General features: G+C 45.1%; 1 protein-coding gene across 1 annotated transcript in view; it reads left to right on the top strand.

Moving 5' to 3' along the window:
- Positions 1-12,029, top strand: part of DNAH14 (dynein axonemal heavy chain 14) — a 293,744-nt gene that overhangs the window by 77,787 nt on the left and 203,928 nt on the right. The window contains exons 19-22 of the mRNA XM_077779923.1: positions 1,197-1,387; positions 4,767-5,012; positions 9,472-9,593; positions 11,432-11,603. Of these exons, the coding sequence (XP_077636049.1) occupies positions 1,197-1,387; positions 4,767-5,012; positions 9,472-9,593; positions 11,432-11,603 (731 nt within the window). The remainder of the gene's footprint in view (positions 1-1,196; positions 1,388-4,766; positions 5,013-9,471; positions 9,594-11,431; positions 11,604-12,029) is intronic.

Below are 12,029 nucleotides of genomic sequence, written 5' to 3'. Positions count from 1 at the left end.
CACTTGGCCACAACCGTGGCCTTGATGACACAGGCCCACCTGCATGTGGGGCATTAACCCAGGTGCTCACTGTTGTCACCCACAGCCTCCCTCAGCCAGCGGGAGAAATAGCTGAAGTCACATTGAGAGCTGTCCCTTCTGCGAACCCTCACATCTGAAATCGCGCCAACACAGAGATGTTCCTGTCGGAGCGATTCTGTGAGGCCCGTCCTCTCGGCAAGGCGAGGGTCTCAGCCCCTGGCAAGAGCGCTTTCGCTTCTGAATCTCCTCCCTGACCCTCAGCTGCACTGCAAACTCTAACCTCCTCTCCGGAAAACACTGTACTTTGCCCGTTTTTGAAGTCTACAAGAAATAGAACAACATCATGAAACATTTAGAAAAGAAGAAAGCTGGGGACAGCTCCCACCGTGTCGCTGCTGTGATGTGACACTCACTCTGTGAATCCTTCCCCAGCTTTGTGCTGCCCCTGCCCCAGCAGAAGGCCTGTAACGTAGCACCTAGATGGTGCTTCTCTTACACAGTTTCCCAGAAAGATCTTGCTCATTTCCAAGATACAGACTTAAAGAAACCAAAGTTACTCTCTTTTCCTTCCGTTTCACTAGGTCTCGAGCAACATTTTATTATCCAGTGTGGCTTTATAAAAGGAACCCCATCTGGACAGATTGGATATTCCAGCATATAGGTGTCATTCTCGATTTTTCTGAGTCCCCGTCTTTGGCTATGTCTCTGTGTCCTTTTTCTTTTACAAGTTGAGTGAAAAGGTTGAGGTTTGAACCTTCAGCTGCAGTTTGCCAGTGCCCGAGGACAGACTGGTCCTGATCTGTGGCAGAATCTTTACCTACGTCCCNCCGATGGTCCTCCTTCGTGAGCAGAATGTAAAAGCCTGTAACAGTCTTTTGAAATGTGTGTGCATGTATTAGTCTGCATACCTAGTCACTAAAAATCTGGGAACCGCCATGGTAGCAGGCTAGCCCTGTGTCAGATCCGCCAAGAAAACTTGGCTTTGCTGGTCTCGGGTTTGATCATCAGCTCTGATGACTGCTGCTCTTTGTTTTAATCCATAGCCGATCCCCTCTGCAGGGTGATGTTAATAAAATTCATTATTTTAATACAGAACGATAACTGCGAAACTAGAATTACATTAAATAGTAGACTTGCTTTCTGGTTTAAAAAATAAGATCCATTGTTATTTGTAGGTTTACCTAAGAACGACCTGGTGACCCATCTTAAGCAATCAGTGACAGAATTTAAACAAGTGCTGCCCACCATCATAGCTCTGGGCAACCCCTGTCTCAAGCCACGGCATTGGGAGGCTGTCCAGGAGATTATCGGAAAGTTGGTGTCTCCTGATAAGAACTGTACGGTAGAGAATCTTCTAGCACTCAAGGTAAACAAATTATTTGAAAGCAAAAATAGGCTGAAATACCAGAGGGACTAATTTTAAGCAAGCAAGTCAGTCTACAAGGAATAGGAATGAGAAAAGGGAGACGTTGGTCGACCGTCTGCGCAAAGGGAACAGACTAGCAGGGGACAGGTGGTCGAAAATTACATGTAGCTGCGGGTACGGGTCCGCCATTCCATTCCACCACCACCCGGTGATGCGAGAGCAGGGGCGGTGGTTTTCCCGGATGACAGATGGAATGATGTTTTGTTTCTTAGAGGGGCTACTTCTCACAGAGAGTGCGCCTTCTAGGAGCAGAAACATCAAGCTGCTGTGTTCCGTTTTACGTAGAGTGAAGATACAGTAAGAGGAGGTTGGGGTGACTCTGCCAGTACCTTGATATGACGCTTAAAATACACAGGGAGGGACTATTTGATCTGCCATCTAGGTTTTGTTATAAAAGTAGATTCTGTGGTTTTTGTGGTTACAATTTTTTCTGTTTTCATAACTAGCTTATAGTAAGCTTCATTTATATTTCAGCCTTCGTGATTCACAGTGTCTGATATACTTTAAAATAGTGTTTTATAATTTTCTACTACATGATCTGTTATAATGAGGAAATGGGAAATTTTAAGGAATTTAAAAAGAGGAATTTGCTTCTTTTAAAATTTTCTAACATTTATTCATTTTTGAGAGACAAAGTGTAAGCAGGAGAGGGGCAGGCAGAGAGGGAGACTCAGAATCCAAAGCAGGCTCCAGGCTCTGAGCTGTCAGCACAGAGCCCAGCATGGGACTGGAACTCACAAACCTCAAAATCATGACCTGAGCCGAAGTCAGATGTTTAACTAACTGAGCCACCCAGGCACCCCTAAAAAGAAGAATTTTAAAAGATACCTTTTGTTGATCTTTAAAAATACATTACTATAGGGGCGCCTGGGTGGCTTAGTCGGTTAAGCGTCCGACTTTCGCTTAGGTCATGATCTCGCAGTTCGTGGGTTCAAGCCCCGCTTCGGGCTCTGTGCTGACTGCCAGCTCAGAGCCTGGAGCCTGTTTCAGTCTGTGACTCCCTCTCTCTCTGACCCTCCCCTGCTCACGCTGTCTCTCTCTCTCTCTCCTAGAAATAAATAAAACATTAAAAAAAAATAAAAATAAAAATAGGTTACTATATATGTCCAGCCCTCAACGTGGTTTCCTCCTGAACTCACATACCCATTTCCCTATTTAGTATCTGCACTTCTGTGTCTGAGAGACCACACAGTTAGCGTTCTCGTCTCCCAGACGCCCCTCCCCTCCCCAGCTCAGCAAATGGCACCTCCGTTGTTTTTCAGTTGCTTAGGCTAAAAATGATGAACTCTTTCAGTCTTCTGCTCTCTCCACCATCATCCCATCTAAATCTCATCCTGTCCTGGAGCATCCCAGGTTTCCTAACTGATCCACATCCCAGCAGTGAATTCAGCACAACATCTAGATGATTTCAGACCATATATGTCAATGTCGTCAGCTAGGTTTATCCAAAACAGCATCCCAGGAACGTAGCACAATTGCAATGACATTTTCCCTTTCCAAGCCTTGGGCTGTTGGAGTCATCTCTGTGTGAGTCACGGAAAGGGTGACAGTTGGCAGACAATCTAGCAGCAGGCACTAAAAGTGAGGGCAGACGGGGCTCGAGGGGATCAGCCGGTGGCCTGGTGGCTCCAGAGCTGGAAAGGGTTCCAGCGAGCTGTCCTGTATTTCTCATGTGAGGAGTTAGTTTAAGAACGGATTCTCATGCCGTTTGTGGCGGATCCGAATTAAGATAATGCAACATCCGAACAAAAACGAACAAGGTCTTCAGCCTCTGAGGTGCTGTCGGCAAGAGTCGGAGGAACCCTTTCTCCCCTAGGTTAATTGCTGCCATGGTCAGAGGGGAGAGCGGGCCATCAGCTGCTAGTCTTACCTGAACTTGAAGAGTTCCCGGAAGATTTTGATCATCCTGTTTCTATTCAACAACTTACCTAGTGTAACATGAGTACCTAGATGGACAGGATTGGGCCCCGAGACCCAGCCTTCGTTTCCTAGAGCATGTGTAGTGCATGGTTGACCCCGAGACGGCGGTCTCGCAGCCAGACTGCCCAGGACAGCCCACGACAGGAGCTGGCCTGTGGTCCTGCCAGATACATCTGTTACGTCATGACCGCAGTTCCTGTCCAGCGTGTTGTGTAGGCTCTGAAAAGCCTGTGACACGGAAAGCACGTCACAAAGTAAATGCGGAGGAAGAGAGCAATCGTTTTCATAAAATGAACACAATCACTTCATGATTCGTCTTTTTAATCAATCATGCGTTAGAAACCCTGTGCTTAATCCCAGAGGCAGATAATCAGTGATCGTCCTTAAGACTCATCTGAAACCTCTTAGGTATTACTAAATTACTTGATAGATCTGAGCATTGGTCAGTCAGCTCCCAAACTTGGACCATAAAGAGTGGAAAGGGCTAAGCATGCTTGGTTGAAATTTTGCTTTATGCGTTACCTGTGTCTGGAGTTGGTTATTAGCAACTTCGGAATGTCATTGTGAGGCACAAGCTTCTTTGTTCAGCACAGAGGCTTGATGGCCCTGTGGTTCCTGATCTGCCTTTGGCGGAATAGTCTGTGTCCAAAGGCAGGCGTCCTTCTCAAAGTGTCCACTTAGGCCATAAGCAGTCAGCTGATGTCAGCACCGTGATGCCCATCTCTGGCAGGCCATGAGCTCTGGCCATGTTTCACCAAAACACAAGATCAGGCATCACTTTTCAGCCCCATGGGGATGACATGTGGGACCAGGGGTAGCTCCTTCTTTGAGGGATAAGAGCGATCAGACCATGAGTTAATTCTCACATGTGGAAACGCAAGCTCTCCCAGTGTCTGTGTGGCAGTGATGCTGAGACCCTGCATCAGGACCTTGTCTCTGGGAAAGGAAGGCCTGTACGTACACTGCATCCACTAATGTGAGTTTGAGCCCCTTATCCTCCTGGAGGCAAGGCAAGGCAAGCTGAGCCAGGGGAAGCTGGGCCTTCCCAGATTCCATTCTCTCAGATCGTTTCCCGAGAATTACTATTGGAAGTGACAGCGTGTCACGGAAGGGGGAAAGCCGTCAGCGCCAGTGCAGAGAAGGGAAGGCTGAGGGGGGCAGCCATCTGCACAGGGGCTCAAGGTGCTGTCCACTGATCTTCACACGGGCTGCAATTAGAGGAAGTGCACGGAGTGACTAGAAACTTCACCAAGCATGCAGAGTGGGAGATGTGAAATGGTCAGGAAGGGCCCTGAAGTGAGGGTCAGGCCGGGAGGGGCACGCTCACAGCAGTCCTGCGTTGTGAGCGCATCAGGAACCCTTCGTCTGCCGAATGTTAAAGAATAATGTTTCATTTCAGATGTTTCAGTACGAAAACAAAATAAACGAAATCTCAACCTCTGCCACTAAGGAGGCTGCTCTTGAGAAAACACTGTTTAAGATTATTGATCTGTGGAACACCACCCCACTACACCTGGTCGTCCATCAGTCCGAGACGTACTCCGTCCTGATCCTTTCATCCACAGATGACGTCCTTGCTCAGCTAGAAGAGTCTCAGATCACACTGGCAACAGTTAAAGGGTCTTCCTCTCTCGGGCCATTTAAGGTAAATATTATGGCAAAAGGAAAATACTGTAATTTGTGGCAAAGGGAAAATACTGTAATTGTCTGTAGTTTTATTTGTTGCTTCAAATTTTTGCGTTTCACAACCTTTGAATTATATAAATCGTTTATATACCCATACAGAAATGAGATGGAGTATTTAGTAGTTTGAAAGCTAGAAACAACTTTTTTGGGAAACATTAACTGTTTGTTGGTGAAGAGTTGTCATAAAGCTCAGTTTGGGCAAATAAAATAAATTTAGATCTTATAAAAACATGACCGCGTACGCGGTGACTTACCGATGGTGCCACTGCCACTAGAAACATCTGTGGTTCTGGTGGGGCGCACACCAGGCCCACTGCCCACAGACCCTGCTTGCCGACACGAGACTCTTCCTTTCCATTTCCTGTGCAGTTGTTCTTAATGGTGAGTCCTGTGTGTCCACACCTGTGTGTCCATGCAGTTTGCTAGAACACATCATGATTAGGAATTGAAAGACAGGGTCAGCTGATAATGGTCCCTGATAGTGCCTCTCTGCACAGCACCACATCCACTAACATGGCCAAGAATCACTTAAAAATTTAAGGAAACTCAACAAGACAGGTAATAATAGAGAGATACTTAATAGTAAAATTACCATAACTGATTATAGGTAGTGTGAGAGAAATGTGTGCCCATCAAATGGAATTCACATTATTTGCAAACACGCTAGCATTTAGGGAAGATGTCAGTTAACTGAATCTTAGAAGAAAAGGGGATAAACCAAATAGACCATATTCTCCAACCACAGACATTCAAATAAAAAAATGAACAGCAGAGAAACACCACAAAATAGACAACAACAGCAAAAGTATCACAAAAACTAGAAATGTAAAAGCATCCATAAGAATATACAAGAAATGTACTAATTTTTTCTTAGAAAATTTATTTAGAAAGAATTCTAAATCAGGCCTTGTCACAGTTGGCTTAGAGCCCATGAAAAGGTACGTTTAGAGCACCTGATGCCTTCAGTAAAGGAAAGTAAACGTCGTAAATGATACATGGGCGTACTCAGGACGAACAACAACTGCGCATGCGCGCGCGCACACTGCTTCCACGGGAGGGACCCCTACGCCTTGCCGCGAAGTACCCGCGGCGGAACAGAAGGAAGGAGACGGATTGTGGCTTCCGGGACGCCCGACCTCAGGCATCGAACGGCCTCAGGCATCGAACGACCTCAGGCGTCGAACGACGAGATTCCGTGAGGGGGGAAACCAGAAGAGCCTGAGTTTAGGCCTCCCTGGGGGTGAGCGGAGCGACCGGAGCCTGGCGGCTCCCCGGCGCGGAGCCTGCTGGGCGCGGGGTCACGGAGCACGGAGGGCACAGCCCGGGGCCTGGGCCGTGCCGAGTGCTGGCACGCGCCCTCCTGAAACTCCTGGCGCCCAGGAAGTGAGCACGCGCGAGGGTGAGGGGACCAGCCCGCTGGGCTGGGGGCGGTGCCCGTACCCACCAGCGCCTTGGACGCGCGACGCCGGCGCACCGGGAGGACGCGGCCGTCAGCCTTGGAGGAAACGCTGCTCCCACAGGGCTACGAAGCAAAACCCGTAATGATGAAGCCGTTTCTAAGTAACATAACAGCACTCAGAACAAAGCTCAAGACTGTTTATAGGAAAACAAAACAAAAATATCCAGGCCCCCATACGATAAAATCACGGTGTCTGCATTATCATGCATTCAAAAAAGTAAGAAATAGAATTCATAGTGAAAAAAATGTACTGACGGAAACTGATACTGAACTGAGCGGGAAGTCCGAATTAGAGACCAGTAGATCGTAGAGGGTTAAATAGATTAAATGTGAAGACCAAAGTCAAACTTCTGCAGATGAACACTAATGTCTGAGGTGAAATGGACTGGGAGGGGATTGACAGCAGATCGGACATTACAGGAAGGAAGATGAGTGACTTTAAACAATTTTCAAAAAGAAGAACAAAGTTGGAAGATCAACAGTACGAGATTTAAGACTTGTTGTAAAGCTGCGTAACCAAAACCAGTCTTTGTATTGGTTTAAAGACAGACAAACAGTACAGAATAGGGATCACAGAGCAGATGGGGGCTCAGTCCGTCAAGCGTCCCACTCTCAATTTCCACTTGGGTCGTGATCTCACAGTTCATGACTTCGAGCCCTGCATCAGGCTCTGCACAGTGCCTCCCTCTCTCCCTCTCTCTCTGCCCCTCCCCTGCTTGCACTCATAAACAAACCTAAAGAAAAGAATAGAGATTAAGTGTAAAAAGAAGTCTTTTTAGAAATGGTGCTGACAAATCAGACAGCTGTATGCCGAACAAATTTTTAAAATCCCTTCAAACCATATCTTGTAGCACATGTAAACTTTAACTCACAAGTGGATCATAGACCTAAAACAGCAGAGGACATTTCTGAAACACTGAGAAGAAAACATCAGAATTTTTGTGACCTTGGGCTAGGCACTTTTCTTCAGTGTGCAACCTAGAGACTGATCAGTAGAAGGAAAAGTCTGTCGACTGAATTTCATCAAAATTAAAAATTTGTGCTCCTCCAAAAACACTGTTAAGGCAAATATATATAAGCCAAGGCCGGAATGAAATATTTGCAACACACATGTTTGGTAAAGGACTTCTTTCGAGAATATATAAAGAACTCTCAAAAAAAAGTAAAGAGATGGGCAAAACATTTAAGTGGCTACTTCACCAAAGAAAGTATTTGGAGGGAACATAAACATGTGAAAGGATGTTAACTTCATTGCTCATCCGGAAAAAGTCGGGAAAAGTTAAAATCCCAGTGAGCTACCACTACACATCATATGGAATGACTACAGCGAAAAAGACGGATCATCCCAGGTGTTGGTGGGAATCTCATACACAGCTGCGTAACAGGTAGAGTGTTCTAATCACTTGAAAGGTTTCTTTAAAAGTTAAAAAATAGACCCACCACGTGAGGCAGCCATTCCACTCATAGGTGTTTACCCAAAAGGAAGGCAGGCTTATGTCCATACAAAGACTTACACCCGAATATTCACAGCAGCTTTATTTGTATTAGTGAGAAACAGGACGCGACGTGGCTGGACGCCTGGAGCAGCACAGGCATGTTGTCGTACATCGGTACCAGGGAATACTGTGCAGCAGTAACAAGGAAATGCGGTTCTCATCTGTGCTACAACATGAGTGAATCTCAGAATAATTCTGCTGAATGAAAGAAGTCAGACCAGAAAGAATACCTGTTGTACGGTTTCATTTATATAAAATTGTAGAAAATGCAAACGAGGCTGTAGTTTTAGAAGGTCGATCAGCGCTCATTTAGGGATGGGAAGAGGCACGTGTAGGGGAAGGGATTGCAACAGGGCACAGGAAACCTTTCCGAGGTGATGGATACGTTTGTTATCTTGAGGTGACTGCTTCATGGTTGCAAACATATATGTCAAAGCATTAAATTGTGAGATTTAAAAACCCATTTACTGAAGTCAGTTATACCTTAATAAGGGTATTGAAATATAAGATGGATTTAAAAGGAAATATGGGCGTACACAGCAGAAGGGAGATAAATAAATGAGTTATAAGTGGTTCCCTCTCAAGAATCCATGTTAAGGGAAGGGCCATTCTACTGGTTTTTAAGCATTTTAGTACTAATTGATTTTTAACCATTTTTCTCTTTCTTTAATAAATATACTAGCTAGAAAAATATGTGATATCCACACAATGTTTTATTTAATTAAAAGAATAGGAGCACCTCGGTGGCTCAGTCAGTTGAGTCAACTTCATCTGAGGTCATGGTCTTGTGGCCCATGAGTTTGAGCCCCACGTCAGGCTCTGTGCTGACAGCTCAGACCCTGGAGCCTGCTTGGGATTCTGTGTCTCCCTCTCTCTGGGCCCCTTGCCCACTCATGCTATGTCTCTCCCTCTCTCTCTCTCTCTCTCTCTCTCTCTCATAAATAAATAAAATGTTAAAAAAATAGGAGAAAAGAATGAAGACAACCTGTAAGTACTAATGCCTCCCTAAAAGACACTATTAGGTAAAGAAGCCAAAACGAAACACAAAAAAGTTAAGAAGCAATGTATATAAAATATGAGCATATTTATGTAACATTTATGTAATATGTAATATTTATGGTTAAGTAAATGCAGCCACATTATACACATTGTTTTGTAACTGCATTTATGTAACTATGTAATACGAAAGGTATTATATGTACTTGTGTACAAAAATATTTAAAGAAAGCACTGAAAGGATATACAAGCCAAAAAATACCTGTATGCTGCATCATAAATTAAGACAGAAAATTGCATGAACAGAAGAACAGCTCAAACCTCCCCAAACGAAATATAATTAGATTTGCGTTTACTGATGTGACCGTCTATCATAGTGTCTGTGTGTCGGTGACTGATAATCCCCTTGGATATATTTCTACTGCATGACCCGTAAAACTTCCTGAATGTACATGTTTATCTTACAGGATCTTGTGAAAAAGTGGGATCAGAACTTGACTCTCTTCTCTTACACTCTGGAGGAATGGATGAATTGTCAAAGAAATTGGCTGTATCTGGAACCAGTCTTTCATTCTGTAGAAATACAAAGGTAAACAAACAAACAAACAATAAGCCATATAGAGGTTGAAAAAAAGAGAAACATACGGTGAGTATTTATTGCCTGTAATCCCTGAGAAGTCATTTCTTCAGTGAACATTCTAAAATAACCTGCCTATGGGCACAGGAGTAAAATGTGCTGAATTATTTTTTCTTTCATGGAAGATTGCAAGCATCATCTCTTTTTTAAAAACTCCTATTTCTCGATTTCAGATATGAAACTGTTAAGGATTGGATAAGAAATGTCACATAGATCATTGTAATCCCTAAACCACAATACTGTGTGTCTACTTAATTCTAGAACATTAGTGTGGTTTTCATATGAGCAGTAAACGTGTGTTCAGTAGTCTATGTACATGAATGGTGGTTTCTTACTTTGGAGCAGGTGAGAGAATGGAGAGAACTGTCCCCTAGACAGCTAGGGAAAATTCTCCCTTTTCTTTTTATTCATAGCATTCGCATTACTTGGTCTCTCTTTAAAGTCACTGGTCACAAGAGTGTGTAAATTGTGGCATCTGTAATGTCTAGACAGATTTGAAGTGTTGACCATAAATGACACAGGCTAGTCGGGGAGCCATTCTGAAATCCGGTAGGCTATCACAGAGCGCGTGTTTGTAAGGCGTTAGAGCAGATGAGGGGGGACCTTAGGTATCGGGTTAAGTATTGTGACGTTTATTTTAGGGGCAGAGGGGAGCTTCGGGTGGCTCACATAAGAAAACTGCGTAGGTGTGAGTTTTGCTTTGCAGGAAACAATGCCGTGTTTGTGATATGTGTTTTGTGGGAGGAGCCCTTTCTAAAGTCCTTGCACCAAGCTCTAGTCATTTTGTAGTTCTCACGGGGAAACCACATACCCGCGGAATGTGTCCTTTGTGGTTACAACTTAGTGCCTGAAATTCAAACCTCAGTCTTGCTCTTTACAAAAATTCTTAATTGACGGAAAGATAGACTCTCCCGGTTCAAAATGGCACACCTCATTCTTCCCAGGCTTTGCTGTGAGAGAAAAGGGGGCCTGAAATTAAGGGGTGCTGATGACTGCAGCACCACAGCGCTCAAGGAAAGGAAACACGCGTCTGTCACGGCCCTGCCTTTGAAAAGAGGAGGATAGTGGGCCCTGATTCCAGGGGGAGTGTGGTAAAGAGGAGGGGACGGGAGGTTCATCAGCAGGGAGAATTTCTGAAGAGAATGTGTGAGAGACGAGGATGCTGTCCATTCCCCTCCCTGCACGCTCCCGGTGAGGTCACCCTAGAGTCTTCTGGGGAGAGGGGAGGGTGCCCGACAGAGGGGATGATGAGGGCCCCTCCCCAATAGGATTTTTGCTGAGCTGAAGAAGTTTCTAGGCCCATTGCCCCAAATGGGGAACGGGACAGTGGTGGGGCACTCGTGGGAGAGCTTGACAGTTGTTGCCCTGGGGTTTGGAGTTTCGGAAACCAGGACCTGCCTCTTCTCTGGATAGAAGCATGAGAGCACACTGCTGCCGCAGGCCACTGGTTCTCAGCCACAGGTGACCTTGCCCTCTCGAGTATGCTTGGAGAAGCTTCTTGGAGAAGTTGTTCCCGCAGACCCCATTTCCTCTAGAATTCATTAGCCTTTGCTTTCCTGCATTTCTTAGGACACAAATCACTTTATGTAGAATTTGTGTCTATCTCGGAACTCGCAGTAAGTCTGATCTTGTTAAATGATGGACGTGTGTCTGATCTCTCCCAGATTTCCTACGTGTACGTCGTCGTGTATAATAAACACTATGAAATATCTTGTTATGGATCGGCAAAAACAACACATGTCATGACATTTCTAAATAGGTGACGTTCTCTCTTGTTTCCCTTCCTCAAGGCAGCTCCCCGCGGAAGCAAAGCTCTTCTCTCAAGTGATCTCCATGTGGGGAGAAATCATGTCAAAAATACAGAACAAGCTGGATGCTTTGCGGATAACTACCTCTGCCGGGTTCCTCGAAACTCTGCAGAACTGCAATCTGCATCTGGAATACATAATGAAGAGTCTTGAGGTAACACCAATAGTCCCAGCATGGGGAACGATTGCATCTTGGAAATGTGAGGTAGTGCAGGACGGAAACGAGTCCTGACACGGATTTTCCGTGCTGTGGCCGCCAACAATTTTGCCAGCCCTCACCAGCTATGGGGTCAGTGTAGGTATCATCAGGATGAACAAAAAGGTGGACAGGCCAGTCTAAATGGCCTCAGACAAAACCAGGTTTTCAGTGCCTAGGTTTCCCTCTCTTCACATTGGGGATGATGGTGGTGCCTGCCTCGAGGGGCTTTGTGCTAAATGAGCTGACACAGAGGAAGTACTTAACTGGTGTCAATTATTTATATCAGCATGACTGCTATTATTAGATGGACAAGATCAGCAACAGTTGAAATTGAGTAGTTTGTTGGTTTTATTTTTTTTAATTTAATTTAAAAATTTTAAG

Source organism: Crocuta crocuta, unplaced genomic scaffold (assembly GCF_008692635.1).
Source record: "Crocuta crocuta isolate KB4526 unplaced genomic scaffold, BGI_CrCroc_1.0 scaffold322, whole genome shotgun sequence".
NCBI classification, from domain to species: domain Eukaryota; kingdom Metazoa; phylum Chordata; class Mammalia; order Carnivora; family Hyaenidae; genus Crocuta; species Crocuta crocuta.
The sequence above is the reverse complement of the archived record's forward strand: the minus strand, read 5'-3'. Positions and strand labels throughout refer to the sequence as shown.